Source organism: Aspergillus melleus (assembly GCF_016097325.1).
Source record: "Aspergillus melleus strain CBS 546.65 chromosome Unknown contig4, whole genome shotgun sequence".
NCBI lineage: Eukaryota > Fungi > Ascomycota > Eurotiomycetes > Eurotiales > Aspergillaceae > Aspergillus > Aspergillus melleus.
In genome coordinates, this window is record NW_025763373.1 from 4136884 (window position 1) to 4160616 (window position 23733).

General features: G+C 50.7%; 8 protein-coding genes across 8 annotated transcripts; 4 read left to right on the forward strand and 4 right to left on the reverse strand.

Annotated features, from left to right (window-relative positions):
* Positions 1–500: 500 nt before the first annotated feature.
* On the forward strand, positions 501–6811 carry LDX57_008201 (uncharacterized protein; the record flags this gene model as incomplete). The annotated part of the gene is made up of 6 exons (XM_046089923.1): positions 501–655; positions 704–995; positions 1044–1094; positions 1139–1423; positions 1471–3870; positions 3995–6811. The coding sequence occupies 6 exons, from the start codon at positions 501–503 to the stop codon at positions 6809–6811; spliced, it is 6000 nt and encodes a 1999-aa protein (XP_045945895.1).
* A 1002-nt stretch (positions 6812–7813) lies between these two features.
* Positions 7814–8728, forward strand: LDX57_008202 (uncharacterized protein; the record flags this gene model as incomplete). Its single annotated transcript, XM_046089924.1, has 1 exon — positions 7814–8728. The coding sequence occupies one exon, from the start codon at positions 7814–7816 to the stop codon at positions 8726–8728; it is 915 nt and encodes a 304-aa protein (XP_045945896.1).
* Positions 8729–8968: 240 nt separating this feature from the next.
* Positions 8969–9517, reverse strand: LDX57_008203 (uncharacterized protein; the record flags this gene model as incomplete). The annotated part of the gene is made up of 1 exon (XM_046089925.1): positions 8969–9517. The coding sequence occupies one exon, from the start codon at positions 9515–9517 to the stop codon at positions 8969–8971; it is 549 nt and encodes a 182-aa protein (XP_045945897.1).
* Positions 9518–10241: 724 nt separating this feature from the next.
* LDX57_008204 (bZIP transcription factor) lies at positions 10242–11173 on the forward strand (the record flags this gene model as incomplete). Its single annotated transcript, XM_046089926.1, has 2 exons — positions 10242–10359; positions 10455–11173. The coding sequence occupies 2 exons, from the start codon at positions 10242–10244 to the stop codon at positions 11171–11173; spliced, it is 837 nt and encodes a 278-aa protein (XP_045945898.1).
* A 65-nt stretch (positions 11174–11238) lies between these two features.
* Positions 11239–12391, reverse strand: LDX57_008205 (uncharacterized protein; the record flags this gene model as incomplete). Its single annotated transcript, XM_046089927.1, has 3 exons — positions 11239–11906; positions 11970–12248; positions 12313–12391. The coding sequence occupies 3 exons, from the start codon at positions 12389–12391 to the stop codon at positions 11239–11241; spliced, it is 1026 nt and encodes a 341-aa protein (XP_045945899.1).
* Positions 12392–14113: 1722 nt separating this feature from the next.
* Positions 14114–15568, reverse strand: LDX57_008206 (uncharacterized protein; the record flags this gene model as incomplete). The annotated part of the gene is made up of 2 exons (XM_046089928.1): positions 14114–15312; positions 15373–15568. The coding sequence occupies 2 exons, from the start codon at positions 15566–15568 to the stop codon at positions 14114–14116; spliced, it is 1395 nt and encodes a 464-aa protein (XP_045945900.1).
* A 511-nt stretch (positions 15569–16079) lies between these two features.
* LDX57_008207 (uncharacterized protein) lies at positions 16080–16689 on the reverse strand (the record flags this gene model as incomplete). The annotated part of the gene is made up of 2 exons (XM_046089929.1): positions 16080–16489; positions 16548–16689. 2 exons carry the CDS (start codon positions 16687–16689, stop codon positions 16080–16082), a joined length of 552 nt encoding a protein of 183 aa, XP_045945901.1.
* Positions 16690–17096: 407 nt separating this feature from the next.
* On the forward strand, positions 17097–17470 carry LDX57_008208 (uncharacterized protein; the record flags this gene model as incomplete). The annotated part of the gene is made up of 2 exons (XM_046089930.1): positions 17097–17102; positions 17177–17470. 2 exons carry the CDS (start codon positions 17097–17099, stop codon positions 17468–17470), a joined length of 300 nt encoding a protein of 99 aa, XP_045945902.1.
* Positions 17471–23733: the final 6263 nt, after the last annotated feature.

A 23733-nucleotide genomic window follows, 5' to 3' on the forward strand; every position in this document is an offset into this window, starting at 1 on the left:
AGAATGGCGGTGGCTGGTGCTCAGTCTGTTAGTGAAGTTAGCCAATAAGAAAAACGATTCGCGGTATTCTGCTACCATATTCGTTTCGTCAATGTGCGTATTTGCGATGGGCGTTATCGATATGCGCTATTCCAGTGAACAGCCGACAAGGTGAGCCGTGACTCTATCTTATGTATTCTTGATGCTCGGAAGCGAACACGACGAGTCAACGCATCTCCATCCTCGCTTATCTTGCTGACTAGCACGGAGCAGCACCCCCGCTTTTCTGCGGCCTTGTCATAAGCACCAGGCAGATCATCAGGGGTATGGACTGGCGCTATTGGCTAATGGCTCAGAAATCTGTTTCCGTGCTACGTTCAGCTGAGGGACTCCTGACCGTCCACACAGCCACCCCTCTTCCTAGGGACTCTCTCGTCCGTATCTCAGTTGTGCTCTTTCGCTTTGTTTCCCGTATATTTCTCCAAGTCTACTTAGATCCACTGGAAGTGTCATGACGAATAATGACAGGGTGGAAGGCGAATGCACTCGTGGCACTCGTGGTGGTGTCGCTGACTATCATACTCCGACGCCTCCTGATCAGGATTCTTCGACAGAACAACAAACCACGCTCTGGAAAACTTGAGACTATCTCCAGTCCAGAAAACCCCAAGTTTGAGTGAGTATGATAGCGGATTCGATTTACTGAGTTCGCTAACTCTTACAGGATCATTGCTGTCCATGGCCTAGGTGCCGACCCGAAATACACATGGTCGCACCCCGCGGCCCTTGGCTCGGACAATAGAACGCAAGCATTCGACACCAGTGAGCCACAAGGGCCTCCAGCATCTCCAGACCGGATCCATCTACTTCGAGACCTGATGCGAAATGACTTTTCAGAGGCCCGGATCTTGAGTTTTGAACATAATTCCCAGTGGCTCCTAGATACCCCAGTCCAGACCACGGCAGCAATCGGGCAGAATTTGCTAAGGGAGCTCAAAAGCAAACATTCTTCGCATGTAAGGTGTATAAGCCGCCTTTCACGCCCTTATTGACAGTTCAACAAGCTTCCTATCATCTTCATTGGGCATAGCCTTGGCGGTATTATAATTAAGGAGGTACGATAGCTCACAATTTCGTGTCTTCTCTCTAATCTTTTCAGGCTCTATACAAAGATGTCTCCAAGGAGATTATAAAGGACGTCTCTGGTATTATTTTTCTCGGTACCCCCCATCAAGGCTCTTCCGTGTCCAAAGGCGGCGCCATCCTTGCATTCATAACTAGGTTCCTAGGGTCAGAGCCGGCCTTGCTTCTGTCTCTTAGGAGGCATTCGGACCAACTGAGTGATATTAGTGAAGGATTCGGCAAACTTATACCCAGGGATAGGATTATAGCATTCTTTGAGAAGAAGAAGACGTATGTATTAAGATGCTTAAGTCTTGGTGTGGTAAGTGCCGTACGCCATTAACCCCCCGGTTGCTTATCTTTGTGAAGGTTGTGCCGCGGGATTCAGCCGTGGAGCACTCGGACGAAGATCAACGCCACGGTTTTGACACCGACCATTCGGGACTAAACAAGTGTGCCGGGCCCAACGACGATCTTTATGCGGTACTGAAGAGGTCAATACACAGTCTGAGAGCACCTTCACCGCTTGAAACAGCTGACACGGTGATAAAAAACAATTGCTACACGGAAGAGAAGCTCAGAATAGAGGGACTTTCCGGAAGGACGCTGTCTATGGAGCAGTGCTACATCAATCTTGCCATTGTGGAGCAAACCAGAAACCGTGCAGACCGGCAGGATCGAGGTCCTAGTAAGACGTCTGCTTTCTCACTGTCCGCTCGGCTAAAGATTGAGACGCCGGAAGAAGAGACCCAGATTGCGCTGTCTGCAATGTTCAACCCGCGGAAGGGAGTGGACGGCCAAACTGCACGACCAAGAAAGATCTGGATACGAGGACGCGCAGGGGTAGGGAAGACTACTCTCTGTAAGAAAATGGTCCATGATTTCAAGAATGGCACAATGTGGAACGAGTTATTTGACCGCGTCCTCTGGATCCCATTGCGAAAATTGAAACAGCGTATGGATAGAGGGAGATATAGCCTCAAAGACCTTTTTATTGATGAGTTCTTTTCTCAGCATAAGGATACAGAGCGGCTGGCTGAGGCCTTATACGACGCTTGCAATCTCCCCAGCAATAGAAGTCTGTTCATTCTCGATGGCATGGATGAAATTTGGCACGATTTATCGCCTGAAAACGATATGCAGAATTTCATCATAAAAACCCTTCTCGAACAGCCAAACATCATCGTTACTGCTCGTCCATCCGTTACACCTCCAGTGGATTTTCACCTCGACCTCGAAACGATCGGTTTTTACCCTCATCAGGTCTCTGAGTATATTCGGAACGCAGAATCAGAAAAGATGGCCCGAGACATCCAAACTTTTGTTGACAGCCGCCCCCTTATCCGAGGCCTTGTGCGGATCCCTATCCAGCTAGACGCGGTTTGCTGCGCTTGGGACAATGTCTATGATAATGCGCCAGAAACTATGACTGGACTGTATCAGGCTATCCAGAGAGGACTGGGGACGAAGGATGCTGTGCGCCTGAACAAAAAATTGCAGGATAAGCCTCTGCATGAGAAAGTGGTCCTGAGGCCAGGCGAAGTCAAGCATCTCACTAAGAGTGAGACCGATACCATTATAGGCCTTGCATTTACCGGGATGTACAACGATGTTATATACTTCGATCCTAAATGTCAGAACCTGGTGTCAACGCATATTGCCCCAGATCAAGTCGCAATCGATGAGATTCTTCAACGGGTTTCGTACCTGCGATCATCCGACAATTCAGAAAATGAAATCTACCGAACCTACCATTTCCTGCATTTAACCCTCCAGGAATATTTTTCGGCCCGCTACTTCTTCGAGAAATGGGTCAAAAAGGAGAAACTCAAGTGCCTCAGTCTCAGCACGGCGAAGCTGAAGGTGGACCACGTGGAACCTGTCGTCTTTCTACAGAAAGAGAAATATTCGGCAAGATATGATATCTTCTGGCGCTTCGTTGCTGGCCTATTGGCTACTGAAGGCGATGACTCCATGATAGCCGACTTCTTCGATGAGATACATAAAAAGCCACTGGACCTTTTAGGCCCAGCCCATCAACGACTGGTCATGCACTGCCTAAGCGAAATTCCGAGGGACATGGAAAATGGGGACATCAATTTTCCATATCGGAAAAAGCTAGAAGACGGCCTGAAGGAGTGGCTGCTCTTTGAGTATCGATATACAGGAGAGGTTAATTTAGCTAGGGAAATGGAATTCCCAGAGCACGCCTTGGATGCTGCCTTCGATGAAGGGACTGATAAGATGAAGAGAGCAGTTCTACGAGCAGTTTCTAAACGCGCCACACTTCCAAATCTCATGCTTAAACCGGTGACCTCGTGGCTTGATGATGAAAAATCGGGCGTTCGAGACGCTGCCGTTGGAGCCTTAGCTAAACGACCGGACTTACCTGAAGGGTTGTTAAATGCCTTGGCTACACGGATTAATGACAAGGATTCGGGCGTTCGAGACGCTGCCGTTAGAGCCTTAGCTAAACGACCGGACTTACCTGAAGGGTTGTTAAATGCCTTGGCTGCACGGCTTAATGATGAGGATTCGGGCGTTCGACACGCTGCCGCTGAAGCCTTACTGCGAGAGCAGAAAGAGTTCTACTGCGGCCTTCTCGAAGACCCTCTTGTGAGATCACTATACAAAGTTTTGCTTGAGTTAAGCTTCAAGAAACAGTTCAGCTGGTACATCGACAACAGTGATTGCTGTATCAACACGCCGGAGGGTACCAGAAGGATTTTTGTTTCCAATCAGACTGCCAATGTCGAGGACATTGTCAGAGTGCGACCAGATGATTTTCCAGCATTTGCCGGGTGTGGCGGCAGATAATTTACACATATCAGACCAAAATGTGACGAGGTCTGCGTCCCCAGCTGGTCTTTGCGGGCAGGACTGATGGCCGCAGGAGATTGCCCATTACCTCAATTATGTGGCGGACTTTTGGTCCTCATTGGTAGACAACGATCTGCCATCTCTGGCCAGAATTGACCAGCAGACGGTGGAAGTGCTGCAGCTCATGGCCCCCTCGGTCGAGTCCGCTGAAGTTCATGGACTCGTGGTCAGCGGCCAGGCGTTTTCGAAGTTCGAGCTGCCCGAACGCGAGGCCATTTGGAACAAACTCCGGTCGTTAAATGGCTTAATTCCATCCCTCTACGCTTTCTTCGAGGATTTCAAATGTTTCGAAAACTGGACGCATTGTTTGAAGCGGATTTTTCCTGTGACGGAGGCCACCTTACGTGCCACAATGGAGAGGCAGTGGGAGCCTCCCAACGATGACGCCAATACTTGCCTTGTCCAGCATTCTCCCTCCGAGTTCTCCCGTTGGACCGAGCCGGTCACCACACCATTTGACATTTCGTATCGTCAGATGTGGATGTACGCGATGCGTCACTATCCACAGATGCCCCGGGAGCCCAAACGCCAGACCAGGCTAGCGAAACCGGCGACCGTCACGGCCGATGAGTGCGCCGTAGTCGACATGGCCTCCCTTGCCGGCCAGCTTGGATTTCGATCCTCTGCGATTGCCGCCCTCCGGCAACGCTCAGCGGACCGAGCAATTGCCATGAATGCATTGCTCCAGGCCCGGAAGCCGGACCGATTCACCTATGACGCGTCTACATTGGAATCGCTCATCGATCAGATAACGTCGTGCTTTCGGATGGCGAGGCCAATAGGTAGTGGCGCCGCACCTCCCTCTCTTCTAGGTCCTGCTGTGAAACAGAAAGCCCGTTGCGGACACCCTACTATCCAGGATCTGTCGCGGAACAGCCCATCCCTGTTCCTCCCATACATGCACACAGCGGAAATACCAGATCGGGTTACCACGTTCTACATCTGGCGACATGTCTATCTTGTCTTTTTTGGTCCACCACCCACATTTGGCGGAGATACAAGCCGTTCCGACCTCTTCGTGCCTCGCTCCCCGCCTAGCGTGGACATGTCACCTTTGATCACGCCCGCCTATGGCGACGCGGTCAGTACTGATCATTTTTCCACCAGAGAAGGAGGCACCGCAAGTTCAAATCAACCGTTCGAAGCCACAGCTCAGCCACAGCCTGCAAACGATGGTGACTCAACTGGTCAAGAGGACACTGGTAGCACACGACACGCTGTTGTGTTACAATCCACAGAGCGAGAACCTCGCTCACCAGGCAATGAAGCCAGTTCGCAGCCGTTAGAACGCCATCTGCAAATTTCACGGCCGGTCACGCAATTCGACATGGCCGGAGTATTGACGGCTCGGAATAAAGCACATTCAGAAAGAAACGTTCCGGAGTTGCCAGAGACCCAACCAGAGGCCCCCGAAAACGAGGAGTCTCCAGACGCTAGTCACCAAAGTCCGCACAGAAGCAACGGTTTGCGAGAGGCAAGAGTTGATGGGAGCACCAACCAAGCAACAACCGAACGCTCAACTGCACGATTGGCGCGGAATATCCCTGCCAGCGAGCAGCAGGCCGCCAAGGGGCCTATTCCCGGAACCCAGCAAAACACGATCCGGCCGACTGCAGAGAAAGATAACCCGGGAGAAAGGGAGGGCGAGGACGGCCTTCAAGTCTATCCAAACTCTGCCTCGCAGGAGCGGAACGAGGCGGCGGAAACTCCCACGTCCCATTCTAGGCGGCTCCATCAGACCCATGACACAGGTATCAATCAGGCCTATCAGGCCCGTACTGATACAGAAGCAGGAACTGATGACATGGCAGGGGATATAATCCTCATGGATGCTGAACAGAGGGAGATGGGCGAGCAAGGGCAGCCCATAGCTCAGCTACAACCAGCTACGAGCGACAGCCCAGAGCGCGGGCGGCTAGAAGAAGATAGCCATGTAGAAAGTGAGAGAGCTGACGCTCTTGCACGGCTTCAGGCAGGGCAGAATAGCCCCACCGGGATGGATATTGACTCTGATTCTGGACATAATCCCCGGCCCCATACTCAAATGGATATCACCGAATTGCTAGTGCAGACGCGGGAGGGGTCAGCTCATTCGGAAAGCAACACGGCATTTGATCGCAGAAGCCCACAGGAGAGGAGCACTAGACCTCACCAGCAGCCATCCAAGCCTGCAGGCGTTGGGAAGATGCGGAAGAATCCTAAGCCAAATACTCGAGATGTCAACCGGGCTGGTACCCGGGATGCAGCGATAGCAGACCATCTGGAATGGGATCTGGCGGAGAACGACACAGTAACTGTCCCTAGAACCTCTCGCGATGATGCAACTGGACGCGAGAGACCGGAAGCCCCGGAGACTTCAGTAGCACGCCGGCAAGTTCGGTTTGATGTCTCCAATGACGAGCGTGCACTCAATGAGCCTGAAGCGACCCCCTCCTCTGGCGTCGTCCGTCCTCAGCGAGTCACTCAATACAACTTCAAAAGGCTGGCGGGCAATCCACAAAGGGGGGTAGAGGCAGAGGCTGGACAGCCGCCAGGGGATGGCCGAGTAAACATCACTTTCTACCTCTACGAAAACGAGCAATGGACGATCGTTAACGTGGTTCGTGTCAACCCATCCCAACCCTCGGAGCTGGTCAGGACGGTGCGGGAATATAAACGACACGGTATGATTCTGCATGATATGAAGATGCGTACAGTCAGCATATCGTCCAGCTTCACGGCCGCTACAGCCGATGGTGCTAATGTCCTCCTGCTAATCCCACGAAAGACGAAGCAGCGAATGGGGAGGCGACGGCGAATCGAGCCCCCTAATGTTGTGCGTGGGCAGTGATGGTCTCAATACCTTGCAGGGCATGAGAATCGATTCTTGGGACTGGAGTGGTCTTGAGTCCGTGTCAGACACGGTATAGCCATAATAGAACCAACATTGTCATAATAAGCAAGGCACAAGACAATATAAGACCTGGGACTTAATGCATATGCCTCGTTGCATGTGTTCGATGAGCTGTGAGTGTGGACCTGGAGGCAGGGACATAAAACCGTATTCACAAGCCTGGTTCTTTCCTGAGACGGTGGTCTTGAGACCAAGCGGGACATGTGACATATTTGCCAAGACCCTCGTGCTTACGTATCCATACTTGTGCCAAGTTTCTTGCGGAAAAGAACCTGATGTAGTTTTGTTTAACTGGAACGCAGGCGCGCTCCTCTCCTTGCAGATAAAGAATACTTGCCGACCAGATCAAAAGGCCCGAAGCCTGCACAACAGCCCTGTTAAAAAAACGGTTGCTTTCTAGCAGTCCTATTGCGCATATTTAAAAAAGTAGCGCAAATAGCAATGCAATCTAAGTTGACTTTAGAGCAAGAAATAAAGACTTTTACAGGCGGAAAATGAGCGGAAACGTCAGGAAAAGGCAGGAAAACATGCTATAATAGGTAATGACCGCCATATTCGCGCACAGAAAGGTCAAAATCGCGTTCAGCAGCTCGAGAAGCAGCTTAATAAGCAATCGGAGGAATCTACTCCAGTCCCTCGTCGACGAGCTCCACAACACTTCAGTGGGTGTGGATGTAGGACATGCAATTCGAAAGTGTCCGTACCAAAACCTCGGGCTGGAAAAGGTGGCTGAAAGTGGCGCCCATGCATCTGGATGACGCTTTCTCGACCAATCACAGACCCTAGTTCTACCTGAGTATTGCCGGTCCCACTTCAGGTTATGGACTGTGTAGAATCAGCTCATAACAGCTCGGGAGGGAAAAAAGTATAAAGTGGCCTCAGTCAGTCTGTAGTCCTAGTCCGTCTTCTCCTCATCCATTCGAAGTACATCTTCTAATCATGCCGACATTCCGCAGTGAAGATATACCGGACCTCCAAGGCCAGGTCATCATCGTAACCGGCGGCAACGTAGGCCTAGGTTACGAGACAATCCGCCAACTGAGCCAGCACAACCCAGCCCGAATCTACCTTGCCGCGCGGTCCAGTGCTAAAGCCGAAAAGGCTATCGCAGACCTCAAGCAGTCAAACCCAGCCTACACAAACATCAGCATCCTGGAACTGGACCTCGCCTCCTTCACCAGCATCAAGTCCGCGGCCTCCACCTTCCTATCCCGCGAACCCCGCCTCGACATCCTAATCAATAATGCCGGAATCATGATGACCCCCGAAGGCCTCACAGCGGACGGCTACGAGATCCAATTCGGCACCAACGTCCTCGGCCCCGCCCTCTTCACTCAACTCCTCCTCCCCACCCTTCGCGCAACCGCAGAACTAAATCCGCAGACCCGCATGGTCATGCTCTCCTCCGCTGCGCATGCCCGTGCCCCCAGCGACGTCTACAACTTCGACGAGCTCCGCACCACCGCGCCGAATCGGCATACGACGGAGCGATATACGACCTCCAAGCTGGCAAATTTGCACTACGCGCGTGCGCTGGCTGAGCGTGAGAAGAGCGTGAAGATAATCCCCGTGCATCCGGGGATGGTGGCGACTAATCTCCACCATGCGTCGACAGGGACGTTTCTGAAGCCGTTTTTGAATGTTGCGGTTTGCTTGGCTGCGACGCCGGTTGAGAAGGGGGCGCTGTCGCAGATTTTTGCGGCTGTTAGTCCTGATGCAAAGAGTGGGCAGTATTATGGGCCCATTGGGAAAGAGGAGGCGGGCTCCAAACTCAGTCAGGATCGGGAGCTGCAGGAGCGGTTGTTTAGATGGGTGCAGGGGGAGCTTAGGGGGCATGTTGCGGTGACGGAGTAGGAGCTCTTGTTAGTTGGTTGATGCAGTTGCTAGTTTGATCATTTCATAGTTTTATGGCTCTTATATCGACTTAATCTCTGATCTTAATGTTCGATTTGAGCTGCTGTCTAGTTTCGCTCTTAGCATACCATAAGGATAGCAACACTCCTTCATCGACCTTGTAATCAGCCAGATAGACACCTGTGACCTGTCTATCCCCACTGTCAATACCCACCACCTCCAAGCGCAGATCTACCGCCGCTAGAATAGTCGTATTAGACCATCTAGGTGTCGCATGCCGGTTGATCCCCGTGTCCACGGCGCGAGGGGCACCGCGAGCGCTGCGATGTTGAATTTAGCTAGTTCCTGGCTGAGGGACACCACGTATAGGATGCTAGCGGTCTTGGACTGCCCATATGAGAAGAAGCTGTAGCATGCCTCATCTGTGTGAGTGCTGCCGGTGAGGTAAATTATTTCTGAAGCCAAGGACCCTCGGACTAGGGTAGTTCGCCGAGGAGCTTTGTGAAAGGTGGGTCGAAGGAGGTGAGGTTTATTATTCTTGTTGGGGGGGGCAAGACCAGAGTCAGAGTCAATGGTAGTGGAGGCAGAACTGGCCTTGATCATCTTAGGCAGGAGAAGGTTGGTAAAGAGGAAGTGGGCGATGTGGTTTGTTGCAAAGGTTGTTTCATGTCCGTTCTTGGTGAGGAGTCGGGTGGGGATGGCCATTACGCCTGCGTTGTTTATCAGGATGTCGATGGTGAGGATGAGTTTCGCCCCATCTGCCCGGTTCTGTCTTGTGATGCGAGCCATGCGACTGCTTTGTCGAGGAGGTGCAAGACGGCGGGCGTATCGTGGATTGATCCACATATGATGGCCATGGTGCTGTGGACGCGTTGGTAATCATTTATTTTTCTGACCCCCTACGATTTATATCTTCTTGAGAAGGTAGAGGTCTTGGAGAATAATTACTTTGATGCCATTTCTATAGGTAGTTTTTATTTGAGAGAGATGGTTGCCGAATCCCTTCAACACGTTCAAATCATACCAAACCGCTTGGAAGTTCTGAAGAAGTCGTCAATGATGGTCAAAGTCCGATGTGTGGCGATGTGTGGCGATGTGTTGCTGATGCAGTGGTCCTCTTTATCACAGCTTCTTCCCGTCTTTCTAGCTGTAGCCTAGCTTCCTGATGTGGGGTCGCAGGATTAAGCCGGCTGACTGCCTTCTGTGCGATACTAAAAGCGGCACGAGAAAGGTCTGCCTATTGCAACAAGGACGTGGATGATCTGGTAGATACTCATTTAAGGCCTGGGCTGCGCTATTCACACCTACAATATTTTACCAGCGAAACCGGGTCTATAGTTGTGACTTACTAAGACTGCTAACAAGCAGATAGGTGTGAATGACCCAGCAGACGACCCAGTGCCCGGTTTCGCTGCTTATGTAATATAATTTGCCACTCTTGCCTGAAATTTCGTCTCTCTATTTCCGTCTCTTCCTGCAGACCCTCCCCCAGCTCGCGTCGTTTATCGTAGTCATGCTTCCTCTGATGTTCCCACAGGAACGGGCCCTTCGCCTCAGCGACGATTGGACGGGCATCACCGATCCCGCCCTTCGCAAGAAGCTGCAGAACAGAATAAATCAACGTGCTTTGCGTAAGTCTATCTACTCCACTACCTTATCACTCTGCGGGGTATAATTCGGCTACAGCGGCTCTTATTCCAAACAAACCTAATCGTATCACCATTAGGAGCCCGAAAACGCGATAAGAAAAGGGCTCTCATCGCACAGCAGCAGGCCAAAAATGATGAAAAACGACACTATGCATTGATTCTCCCACGGCCAGATCCAGATCCAGCATACCAAGGTCCGCGGAAACGGCTGCTTCCGCAGCCAGTATCGCTGTCGGAGGGTATAGCCATGATGACGAGTTTCCACGCCGCAGCCTACAAACGGCACTACGCGGCGGATCCGTGTCTGGATCATTTATTAACCTTGTCCAAGTTGAATGTTCTGCGTGCGTTTGTGGATATTATGGGCGTGCTGGGGTTGAGTATGCAGGCAATGGAGGACGATGAGGCTGTCTCTCTGTATACTAACCAGAATCTGCTGCAGCAGGATGGAGGGACAAATGTTCCGCCAAGTCTTTTGCCCACCACTACTCAATGCTCCATCCCTCATCATCCCTGGCTTGACTGTTTCCCGTTCCCGCAGATGCGTGATAATCTAATCACTGCGCCGGAGGGATTCAATGACTGCGAGCTCTGCATGGATATGATGGATCCTGCTAATGGGGACATTGGCATTATGGTGTGGGATGATCCTTGGTTTCCGCAAAGCTGGGAAGTGTCCGAGTTGTTTGTTCAGAAGTGGGCGTGGGTTATTAAAGGATGCGAGGAAGTTTTGATATCTAGTAATTACTGGAGAGCCAGACGAGGACTGGACGAGCTCAATGTGAGCGCTCTATAACCATATGCATTTGAGGTTCTACGGGTGGTGCTTGATCAGATATGCTTGGTGCAGCGACCGCTGTTCTACTTCGTCATGACCCAAGTCTCAAAACCCCCGCGAACTCTCTCAAAGACACAGAGTGTGTGGTCCCAGATGAGCCCTCTCACCCCTTGCTCACGATAAACCTGCATGATTCGACTGGGTTTATAGGTCGATCCGGTGGAATCAAGCCGATAGAAGCCACTCCCAATCATCCCATTCGAACCTTCGGCAGCATCCACCTTGTCTCCGCACATCTGCGATGCGAACCGCAGACTTGTCGCTGCATACAGATGTCTCTCCCCGCTTTCCTCAAATGAAATCTCCCAAGGCCGGGCGAGAAATATCAAGGTGCTCATTGCACTCCTGGCAATACCACTCAGGTCCCGGTCTAGACGTGTCCGCACAACTCCGGGGAAAGAGTGAACAAATGAAGTCTGGGGGTACAATGCAGCCAGATGCTCCATTGCAACGGAGTTCATGGTAATGGCATGTTTTGCGCAGTTGCGGAGCGAATAATGGGTTTCGAGAGAAAGATCGTCTAGATGAAGTGCTGCTTCGCCTCCAGCTTCAAGTACCGATACCACACGCGAGAGCCGGTGCGGCTGTTGTTCTTCGCCAGCCTTTACAAGCTGCGGGAGGAGATTCGCCACGAACCGCATCCGGGCATAATAGTGGAGGGTTAGCTTTTTGTCCAGTCCTTCGCTAGTATCTTTAGAAAAAGGACAACAATCAGCACAAAGCATCAGGATTTAGTAATTGCGGGTGTTTATACCATCACGCCCGCTCAACGCCCCAGTCCCCGGGCTCAAAAACAACAGATTCAATCGATCCTCTTCCTTCTTAATATTTTTGCAAACCTCATCGACCTCCCGTAGAAGAGACACATCCGCCTTGATAAACTCAATCCGCGAGTCTGGTTTGATCTGCCGTAGTTCGTCGATGATGCGGCTTGCTCTTGTCTGGTCGCGCCCAATCAAATAGGCACGGGAGGCGGTTGTATTGCGTATGAATGCGCGCGCTGTCGATTCGCCTATCCCGCTCGTTCCACCGACTACGTAGCTTGATTCAGTATGCTACCGTGCAGGGGATGTCTGAAAACGAAACATGGCACTCACCAAAAACCGCCACCAGATTAGACCCGTAGAGACGAGGGATGGCGCAGTTGTTGTCCCGTACGGCCGTGATAGACACCATGTTTTGTTCTCTTTTGTGTTCGTGTTAAAGAAAAAAAAAAAATCTCCAGGACAAGCGGCTTTGTAGGGGGTTGTTTTATTTTATTCGGACGGAGACCTAAAAAGAGGAGGACCTTCAAAGGCACCTTCGCTGGCAAGGTTGAAGAGGATGTATAACCTGTGAATCTCATTGGCTGGTAGAGCGTCAGCCAGATGCTTCGGCGCAGGATTAGATGGGGCTGTGGCACAGCGTGGGCCGTCCTGTCACTTGCGTAGCCCCCATCGAGATCGAGAAAGGGGGTGGTTCACTTCAACAGGTCGGAACCCCCGAAACCCAGCCTGGGGAACGCATGGGAAGGTCTATTCAAGTGAGAACAGATTAATTATTGTTGGCTAGCTTAAAGAGTTATCTTTGCAGGGCGGATGCCTCATATATGTCCGTTTCCAGTCCCTGCTGCAAGGTTCAACCACCGTGTTAACTCAACACGACCTGCCCATGGGTTCTTAGCGGGTACCCACAGGCTACCCAAGCCACCCAAAGTGTGTATAATTTTAGCATAATTTTGATTAGTCGGTGTATTTTAGTACTAAAAATCTGTCGGTTTACCAGCTTTATGTTATTTGGAGAATACCCCGTCTAATTATATATAATCGAACCAGACTCTTTCGTGAGTGTATAGCATACCGCATGCGTGCCCCAATTCTCTGACGGATAAAGTGTTTAGACGGTCTAATGCTGCCCTAACGGGCCTTCTATTTCTATACTACGTAATTCACACTGAAAAAATGCCGTTCAACTACAGTTCCCTTGATATTCGTGTATGGGTTTCATGGTTCTTTGGGTCTGAATGGCCATTCGTACGGCGACGCGGTCTAACGCGTCCTCAATGAGCATGTACAAAATCCACAAAGGAGAAAGAGAAAAAAAAGGTCCCTGGGAACACAGAGTGGGCAGTCTTATCATCATTAGAAAATGGACACTTACTAATTCACAATTAGAGAATTGTACAGGATAACCGTCAGCCATACGCTATGGCCTCATCAAGTCTTGGTGTTACACTCCACACCCAGCCTCTGTAGGCGTTGGAGGAGAAGATCGCCTGAAAAAAAAGGTCGCTTCAGTGCGGGCAGACTCGGGTGTCCAGGTACTTGTTGGATGTCTGAGATAGCAATGGAACCATTGAATGCTGTAAGGCTGCAATGCCATCATCATCGTTGATGTTATCGATAAGAACTGGCTGGACCCGTGGGCCAAGTGTATCGTCTCTTAGGATCATGTTCAGGAACGATTGGAATCTTCTCCAAGTTTTCTTTGGTTCGGCACTCCCATTAAATGAAGCATAGAGGACAGGACGACAGGCTTCATAGAAGCGTTTAGAAACACGACACGTAGATAGAACTATTGAGGGAGGTAGAGCGTGAACAATAATCGTCAGCACCTCATGTGGTAGGTCACTTAGAGTTGCCATTGGGACATGTGCTCTATCTAATAGTATTGTTGAGAGCTTTGTACGATACGGTTGGAATGTGGTGTATTTGTATAAATTTGCCTCCTAAACAACATATACTGTGCACTGCCCACGTAGGAGTCCTACCGCGGTTTATGCTCTTGCCTGGTATCAATGTATAGTTTGATTCCAACCCATCGCCTCCTATGCTGTCTGAACGTGGAAACAGATGAGCCTTCCTTTTGTAGGGAAGGGAATTATGGCATGCACACGGGCTTTGGTATCAGTCATATATCTCAGGTGACAGTATCAGAATACCCAGGTAAATCATGCGCCTGCGCCTCCGCATGTGTAAAGGGTATCACACGCAGCGAGGGACTCTGACCAGAATAGGGCGGCGGGGGTGCGCCGAACTGAGAGGGCTTCGACATCCCCATCCTATCCTGTAGAGGCAGCTCGCTCCCATGATCGGAGGCCGTACATAGCTCCAGGGGTACTTGAAGCTTCATAGCGCGACGTCCTCTTGACTCAACCACATTATATGACAGGGTAAGTGACAGAAGGTAGATGCGAGAGGCGAGGCACGAATGGAACGTTGGCACATGGTCCCTGTGTCCCAGTTGGGCGACTGGGATGGCTATCGATACGGTGTAATAGAGTTCATTCGCTCCGGACAACGCCTTTCTCACATGGGAATTTGCCTCAACCGGGCCATGGTAGTTGAGAGGCCCTGGACCTGGGGCGAACGTATGTCGTGCCCATCGTGCGGATGAAAGGTCAACGGAGGGAAGGGCAGTCGTCCCGACGTGGGCTCCTTGATACCGCGGATCGGGCCCTGTCTCGCTCTGGCCTGCGCCGAGCGCTGCGCTGAAAGTTGTCAATGCGTTGAGTGTAGGGTAAACCGCCCGTAGCCGTGGAGGCGGTGCATCCCCCACCGGGTCGAAGCGAACTTGCATGCAGACATACTTATCCACATCACTTGCCGAGGCGCGCGTGAGTGAACAACACTGGATCAGCTGGGGTGTCGCAGCCAGCACAGCAAGTTGGCCCCGCGCCAGTGATATCTTGCCAACGATCATCTCCGTAGGATACCGGTATGAGCGGGAGGCCTGGATACCAGGAGGGAGAGTCGGAGTGAAGCGCACAGTCCTCGTGGAGATAGCAATGGTTCTCCCTTGCCGGGGGACGGTTGCACGAATGAGATAAGAGATGCGACACAGTTCCTGGAACAGATTCTCCAGGTGCATGCTGGGGGGAAGTCCAGCATGTCGCTGAGGGCCAGACCCCCACTCTCCGTTGTGGATGCAGGACCCCAGAGGTAGTTCGCTGGGGATCACAAAAGTGAAGGGGTACGTGTAGGATCTTCCGGGGATAAAGGTTCGTAAGGGAGGATACTCGGCTTTATCCATAGGCTGCTGCAGCCTGAGGAACGTGTGGGAGGCCTTTATTTCTCGGTTTTCAGTAACTGGCCGCAGTAGAGCGACCCGTGACGAACCTGGGGGGGGGGGGGGGGGGATTAGCAAGCGAGCGTAGTACTTTAGGCCGTTGAGTAGACCTTCAAGCGTGATACTAATATCATCGAACGTGATCTCATCAACCACAGCCACGGTTATCGTGCCCCCGATCTGGTCCCCGGTGGTGTAGCTCTGCTTGGGGTTGTTGAACTCGATGGTGATTCTGACTCTGGGACTCGAACAGAGGGCACGAGAGGTAATCGACGCCAATTTCATGTTGTGCCGAATGCGTTCCATGATGCAAAGGGGAAAAAAACAAGAGGAAGATGAGAAATAAAGTCTACCTCTTAAGAAAAATCTTGATAAGAGTTGGTATAGAAGCTGGGCACTTCCACTAGTGAGTATTGTAAGAAAAGATTACTGGAGCGTGAAAAAGGACCGTCCGGTCTTCCCGCCAGCACGGAAGCTCATCCCGACTAGTGAACAAGATGATTAGCGCAGACTCTGAGCTCTAGCCCCTACAGTATAGCGCTGATCATTATTAGTCATTGGAAATTTGAAAATAGCCAGTACTATTACGAATGCAGAGCAAAGGGTATCCAGGTCCTTGATGGGCTGCAAATGATCTACCCTTCGGAGCCATCTTCCGACTGCTTACTCGGCTGGTCCGGATACAAGTCCCCGAGTCGATAACACATAGAGTACTCCGACAGAGGCATATACAGAAACCGAGCATGGTACCTGCAGGTGTTGATCCTTGCGTTTGTGACCGCACATGCAACATCAAGGCAAGTAAATATACAAGTGTCTAGATATCCATCGAGTACATTCTTGGGTCGACATCAAGCTGTGCTGCCAGATCTAAGATCTCCCCTGAATTCAGGTCAACAATAGCATTGCCAATAAACAGCTCCCAACTGGGTTCTTCTTCACCGAAAACGACCGAGGGTTCGTTACCGGATGGCTCCCCCCGCGGCGAGGGAGACTGGAAATGCAGTTCATTCGGTGTGAGGGGCGTCATGACCTGGGCGAGCTGGCCCAGTTCTACTTGGCGTAGAGGTGCTACCACATTACCCTTTGCGATCATTCTGCCGAAGATGGATTCTACGTCTTCGGACCAGGTCTCATCGGGAAGTAGCCACGGAGCTACGGCCCGGATGAGTTGGAGGACAAATGCGGAGGAAAACGCGTCTTCTAGCTGGAAGGGGAGAAAGGTTTCTATCGTTGTCACATGGCATGAGCTGTACGTCCGGATGGATGTTCCGGGAGAGCTTACCCATTAGATCCTCGTCGCCGAGAACTCGGAGAATACGAAGGATGGTTCGGGCGGAGTCAACGCCACTCTGTATCAGAGATGCCACAGCTGGCGAAAGACAGATTTTACGATAGCTGTTGGGACCAGCTTGACTAATGTGCATGTGTAAAGCGCACATAACTAATGGCCGAGTCGTGATTACCACACACTAATTGATAAGGTCAGGATAGCCAAGCATAGTGATTAGATCGCAATCGAGATCCCATTACGTACCCGATGGTAAGACAATATTAACCTAATGGCCATTCGAGACGCCTTGCTCACTGAGCCTTGGAAGTGGGTGTCGAGCAGGTTCTTTAAATCCTGGGAGAGTTCCGCCAAGTTGTGAAGAATGGACTGAGTGTTTTTAACCAGCGAGCCATTTGTCGCTTGGTGCGCTCCATAGACAGCTTCGGAGTGTTAGTCTCCATGATTTCATGAACAGAACACCAATGATGAATAATGCACGGGATCTTGCCGGGTATTTGGCCCTGCTGCACCATGCTAGTCCCTTTCCTGCGCCACCAGAGGATGTGTGTGAGAAGGCGGTAGATGAGTACTAACGGATCACACGCGCAGCTGGGCACAGTAACGATAGTAGCTCAAATTAGGAGCAGGGGGATAACGATGATACTGGATCGTATCATCTTCTTTATCCCGACTATTATCTTGAGATTGCCAAGGGTGGGCATCTCACAGCTCAGGCTGGCTACTATGCACTACCCATTATTATGGGCCTAATCGCGCTCGGTAGGAACCTGGGCACATCGGTCGACGTCTCTGACCCTACGAAGGGCGTGATTGGTGATGATATTCCGCAGATGACTATGGTGACTGTGGACCTAATCTTTCCGTCCCGGTTGCAGGAGCGTTACAAAGTTGGGTTTGAGCGGATGGTATGTTGAACCACAGCCGCAGAAGAAATCGCCTGCATGCATTGTTAAAAAACCACCCATTCAGCCAAAGATTGGTCGTGTCTGCCAGATTCAAAATCCTCTCGTCGTCCGAGAGGTTATGAGCCCGGAACTCCTGACACAGATGTCGCTGCCATCTGACATTGGCACACGGTATCCATGCTTGAAGACAACACTATCGCGATTTTAAAACCGGGTCTTCGATATCCGTAAGTAGACATGAATCCCTTCCCATGTCGACAGGGTTGTGTCACAGGCCTGTATCTGAACGGAGAAATTACTAACAATGTGCCCCAGAAAGATCGTGGGAGATATTGGGATCCTCGCGCCAACCTGGCCTACAACCTCTTTGGAGAGAACCGCCCACCGTGAGTGTGGGGCGTCCATCCTTCCTGTGCATATGCATATCGCCATACCAAACTACGGGCTCAGGATTGAACGTTCTGGCATTCATCAGATTGAGCCGACATTCCCTCAATTCAATTCACTGCCGCGAAATATGATCTAGTGCATGTTGGCTGGGGTTGTGTGATTCACGACAGTTATCAGTGTAAATCCCCCCCCCCCCCCTCTGGGAGTCGTGCGGAGCGAAGTGCAGGCTCTCTGGGGAGAGTATTCATATTGATATCTGGGGACCATATGGGGTGAAAGGATATGATAAAACAAACCATGTCATCAACTTCCTTGATGATTCCACTCGCAAGGCCTGTCTCTAATGAGGGAACGCTCGTATGAAGCCTACAGTTCTCTACATCGTTGCTGGAGCTAACAAACTGTTTCAGACAAGATAACCTGGAGACAGAACCAAGCCCCTCAAAGCTGCTGGCCTTTTTCTGGAAACTAGTGGCCGCGAACAACGTTCCCCGGCAGTGAGGATTATCTGTTCGGTATGCCCAGCTGAATGTCCAGGCTATGAGGCCTTAACAACAACGCCAGAACATGACAAGGCTGTGCCTCAGTTCGGACCATCATGAAGTTTTCCTCAGAGAAAGTGCGAACTTACGACTGTGCTTTCCCACTCGCGACTTGGATCTAGTCGGCACCTTGCCTTTCAGCTAACAAACGAGGAGATCAAACGGCGCGACCTATTCCGAACACGAGTGGAAAACCGAGTCAAGCCAATCGTGCTGATCCAGCCAGAAGTGCAGATGGAAATGAAGGATAAATTGCTCGAGGATTTGGAAAAATTCCGAATCCAGAATGCGCGGATGGCAGATCAATATTCCCAACCCAAAAAAATCAACAGGAATCCATCGCGCCCGGAGAGACTTCAAATCCATCTTCAGAGGAGGAAGAAGACAGAGATCACTGGATGGAGGCGCAGAAATACCTCAATCTGCGCAGATATCGCCAATGACATGAGAAGGGTCCTTCTGGCGCACCAATTTCCTGAAGCACAGTACTCCCATAGCCACGCAGAATATCAACTATCTTTACCCCCAGCAATTTATTCCGTGACCAGACCATCACGTTGAAACATCTCCTCAGCAATGCAGTTCTTCTTTAGTGTGCAACCCTTGCAACAAAGCGATAGGCTGCATACTATCTCAGCATGCGGCTGTTTACCCCCTGACAAGAGTGATCGGCATGCCAACAGAACTCAAACATACGAAAGACCAAATAACCGCCTTTCTTCTCATTGAGCTCACTCAATGGTCGTGATGCCAGCAATGACAGCAGCGACGACGGGGAGCGTGGGAGCGAGGTCACCAGTTCCAAGCCAACGAAAGCCCGTCGGAATGTCGAACGAGCCGAAGTCTATCCCCGTCGCAAGAATCCATTATGCTGAGAGGAATGCGCCTACAAGGCCTTTTAATTGACCAGGGGACCCCGTGGTCTTTCGTTTCGAGGCCAATCCGCACCGGATCGAGGACAGTGCCCGTACTCGTACACTTGATGCAGTGGCCCGCAAAAGTCTCCCAGCAATAAAGCTGCTGCACCGCCATGGGTTCCCTATGGACACTGTGGTAGGTGATATCTACGCTACAACACCGATCCACCTGGCAGCAGACCGAGGTAACACTGAAATGGTTGAAACTCTCATCAATTATGGTGCCTCGGCGAGAGGTATAGACGACCACCCACCAATTTCCCGACAACGATGACTTCTCGCCAAGAATATTTACACTGCCAGGGAAATACGGTTCTTGGAAACGCCATGTCAACTTACCGCAGCAATGACCAGTTACTGCTGGTGCCGCCTGAAATGGGGTCTCAGGCCAAGGGCATCATGCCATACGACATTTCATGGGAACTGTGGGAAAACACGCGAAACGTATCGGATTGTGATGTTAAGCCGCCATCACCTGGTCGGCCACACGTTGAGCCAGATCTTTCCGACCAACCATGTCCTTAAACGTTCCAGCCAGTACAATCACCTTAACATGGGCAAGGTACCCAGCTGTAGCAGGGCCTACAACACCTTTCCAACATCCCAATGTCAGTCTCAATTAGTAGTGGCCCCGGAACATATTGAAAAAGAAAAGACATGTTGTACATGGCAGTTCGGTCAAAGTAGGCACCTCGGCTTATTTCCTTCTCTGGCCATGTGCACTACTCTGCTTCCTCATGGGCCGAAGTCAATCTGTATCCCTGCCTGGGGCTTTCTGTACAGAAAACCTATGCGGAAAGTGGCTTAGTCAAGTCAACCGGCAGGGTAGGCTTACATCCGCTGCCCTTGTCCCATAGGAAAATCTGTTTGTTTGGCGAGGCATACTTGATGTGGCTTGCGCCATCGGCCGTGACCCTTTGAGACAGGTCGTCGACATCGTCCACCCTAAACTTGCAATAAGGCTTTCGACAATTGGCACAGTGTATGCCATACTGCAGTATTCAAGTCGGATGGATTGAGGGAATCTGAGATATCATGCCAGAAAACTGCAAGAATCCCTACTAGCCGGCATGTACGCCAATATCTCTTAGCCTTATTGGACAATGGTTTGACGAGCGACGCTAGTTTGCAGGCACGGCGGCGGCTAAACTCAATTGGTTGGGGATATTTGCAGGGATAATCACGATCCTACTTCCGATCCTAGCTCCTAAGCGACGGGAGGCCAATCAAAAACTCTTTTGTTGATCCAGATTGAAAAGCTACAGCAGAGGCCACGTACTGACTATGATTATTGCAACATGCTCAGGCGTACGAGGTACCTTGTTAACAGAGGCTGGCTAATTGAAGATCCTTGCCTAGCAAGAAATTGAGACGAGTCTGGCGGCTTCAACCTCATCGCGAGCCTCCAGGTCAGCAAAAACCACATTCTCCAGTGATTGTCTTTTATCCAGTGAGAGCTGAAGCCCTTGTCAGTTTTAGCGCCTCATCGTGAACTGATGGATCGTCCCGGTTGGCTACGCTGGCCATGGAATACGTCCCTCGGACAGACCTAGAACATCATTGATTTTGGTCTCCATCAACCATTCCTGGTCCATCGAAGAGACTGTCGTATACCCAACGGTAACTTCCACAGAGATATCTCCCATTATCGTAAACGCTTCAAGCCAAGTGATCATTATATACAAGGAAAATCACATAATGAATAAGCTATCTATGTTCATGTGAAGAAGACGCCAAGGTCTTTAGGGCTGCGGAGCATCTACAAAGCGGCCTAAGTTCAGCAAGACTCGATTTACTTTTGAGGACGCCAAACCAACGTATTCCCCTGGAAAGACACTTGTTTGGCGAGGCATACTTGATATGGCTAGCACCGTCAGTTGTGATCCTTTGAGTCAGATCGTCGAAGTCGGCAACTCTGAACTTGCGATGAGGCGATCGTGGACGGATAGAGTGGATACCAATATGCAGTACCCACGCCATGGTGGCCGAGAGCCCGTGTCTTATGCCAGAAAACTGCAGGAAGCACTACTAGCGGGCACGTACGCCCATAATTCCCAGCCTTATTGGACAAAGTTTTGACGGGCGACACTAGTCTGCAGACATGGCGGCGGCCAAACTCAATCCGTTTGGGATACGTGCAGGTTAGCTACGATCTTAAATTCGGGAATATGGGGCTGTGGAGATTAAAGCATAACTTGGTTCAAACGACTTCTAGCACTTGTTGTTGAAAGAAAACATCCGAACGACTGCTAGCGTCTCTTGTTGAAAGAAGACATGTCACCGATACGCCCCCTGACAGCCTGCCTCACTTCCTTTGCGTCCAATTCCCACTATTCTCAGAGATACCAACGATCGACTCCCTGATCTTGCGCAGCAAGCATGCCGAGATACCACAAAGCCATAAAAACAGTAAGTCGCGGTTGGTGAGCCGTTCCTCCTGCGGTGAATGGGATTGGAGAAGCAAGCTCCAGATTCCCATTGTTATCTCTCCGTCGAAACACGACCAGCTCACGATCAGTGAGGATAAACCCATATCTGGACCGATGCTGGTTCATGTAAAAATTCACCTGGCTGAGCGCTTGGCAATATTCAGTGCGATACCCTGCAATGCGATGGTTTGCCATAGCAGTACTCCATTTCCAAGACGGTTTGATGTCCCCAGGAGCACGATTCGGACTAGTAGCAGATGGAAGCCTAGACACAAAGTAGGCAGTGTCGGGCCGGAAGCCATCGATAACCTTTGCGAAATCTCCTGATCCAAAATCAAGGGCCGTTGACCCATTCATCTGCCCAACGCTTGCGAGATGCTGAAATCCGGCCCGAAGGGCCCGTCGGACTCTTGGATACACATATTCTGCAAGCTTCTCTCTGAGAGCGTTCTCGGTTGGGACTGCTCGCGACGGGGAGATTGGCGTAGGGTCCGCCGGGAGATGCACTTGCATCTATCTTTGGAGGATTGATATCTTTGGAGGATAGTCTGGAGGTCAAATCCGCGCCAGGCCGTTGTGCTGCGAATGTCATCTGCTCCATAAGCCGCGTTGGTGGTGTTACGGCCTGGGTTGGAGGGAGGAGAGGAAGGAACAACAGGTGGTGCAGCTTGCAAGTACGAAAACAGTGATACTTGGGTAGCCATTTGAAAGAGTTGAAATAGTTTTGGTGCTAGTATTGTGGGTGATTTCGTGAGCTACAAAATCAGATAGTCCGCAGGAAGTATGGCCATTATATACATCGATGCCGCAGCTTGTCGAGGAGAAATGGTTGTAGGTGAAATGTAAATCCTCCAGTAAGACACGAACACATGTACGCCTACGCACACCTTCTTTCACTGTTCCACGAATATCGATTCTCTATATGCTGGCAACCCAAGGGGGGAGAGTAGATTTGTGGTATCCCATAGGTCACGTGATGTTATAAACCAACCAGCTCGGTGAGTGCCCCCTTCTTCCTCCTTACACTAACTTGCTTCATCCTCCCAACTATTTTCGCGCCCTGAAGTGCAGAATGGATTTTGAAAATGTGGTACCAACTGAGATACTCTTTCAAAGCAAACTACATGCCTCTGAGTATGCGGCCATCTTCCTCGTCGTGGTTCGTGGACACAAATGTGTCATGAAAGTGGTGAGTCCCATCGAGCGTCCCAATGACAAGTCTATTGACATACCTACAGCATCATGGAAGGGGACCCAGACGCTACTATGAACCTGAAGGCCGTGAACTTGACATTCATGTCCTCGAATGCTCCGCCTACCGCCGCCTGAAAGAGCACGGATTATGCGATAGCGGACTTGTTCCAAACTTTCTGGGATCCATGCCGAAGTTTGATCCGCACGTTTGCCAACCTCACTTAAATTCATTTCTCTATGACGAGTACCTCCCGAGCGCTATCTTTCTCGACTATATTCCAGATCTGGAGATGATCAACATCCATAACTGCACGGGAAAACGCCTCAATAACCTGATCACTGGCGTCCAAGAGATACATCGTGCTCTGGTGAGACACAGGGACCCGAAGCCCAGGAACATGATGATAGTGAGAAATGATCCTGAAAGAGTCGTTTGGATGGATTTTGACAGGGCGGAGACGTATGACGAAGAGGGAATCTCGGACGATCAAAGGCGGTCACTACTCGAGGAAGAAGAGATTGTCGTCGGATTTGCTGAATGCCTGGTAAGTTTGTGTACACTACGACATGAACGGAAATGCTGATTTATACATAGCTCGCTGACAGCCGCAAGGGACATTTAGATGAAGCGTACTTGTTTTATTGTACTTAAGTCTACTTGTAGTCTGTTATCATTGGAATTTAGTCTCGCAGAAGGCCCGCATACTTTTATCAACCACCGCATAATTTTTTCTGAAAATCCCAAGACTTATCTTCGAAAAGTGAAAAGACACCTGCGTAAGCCACCATCAGACCATCTT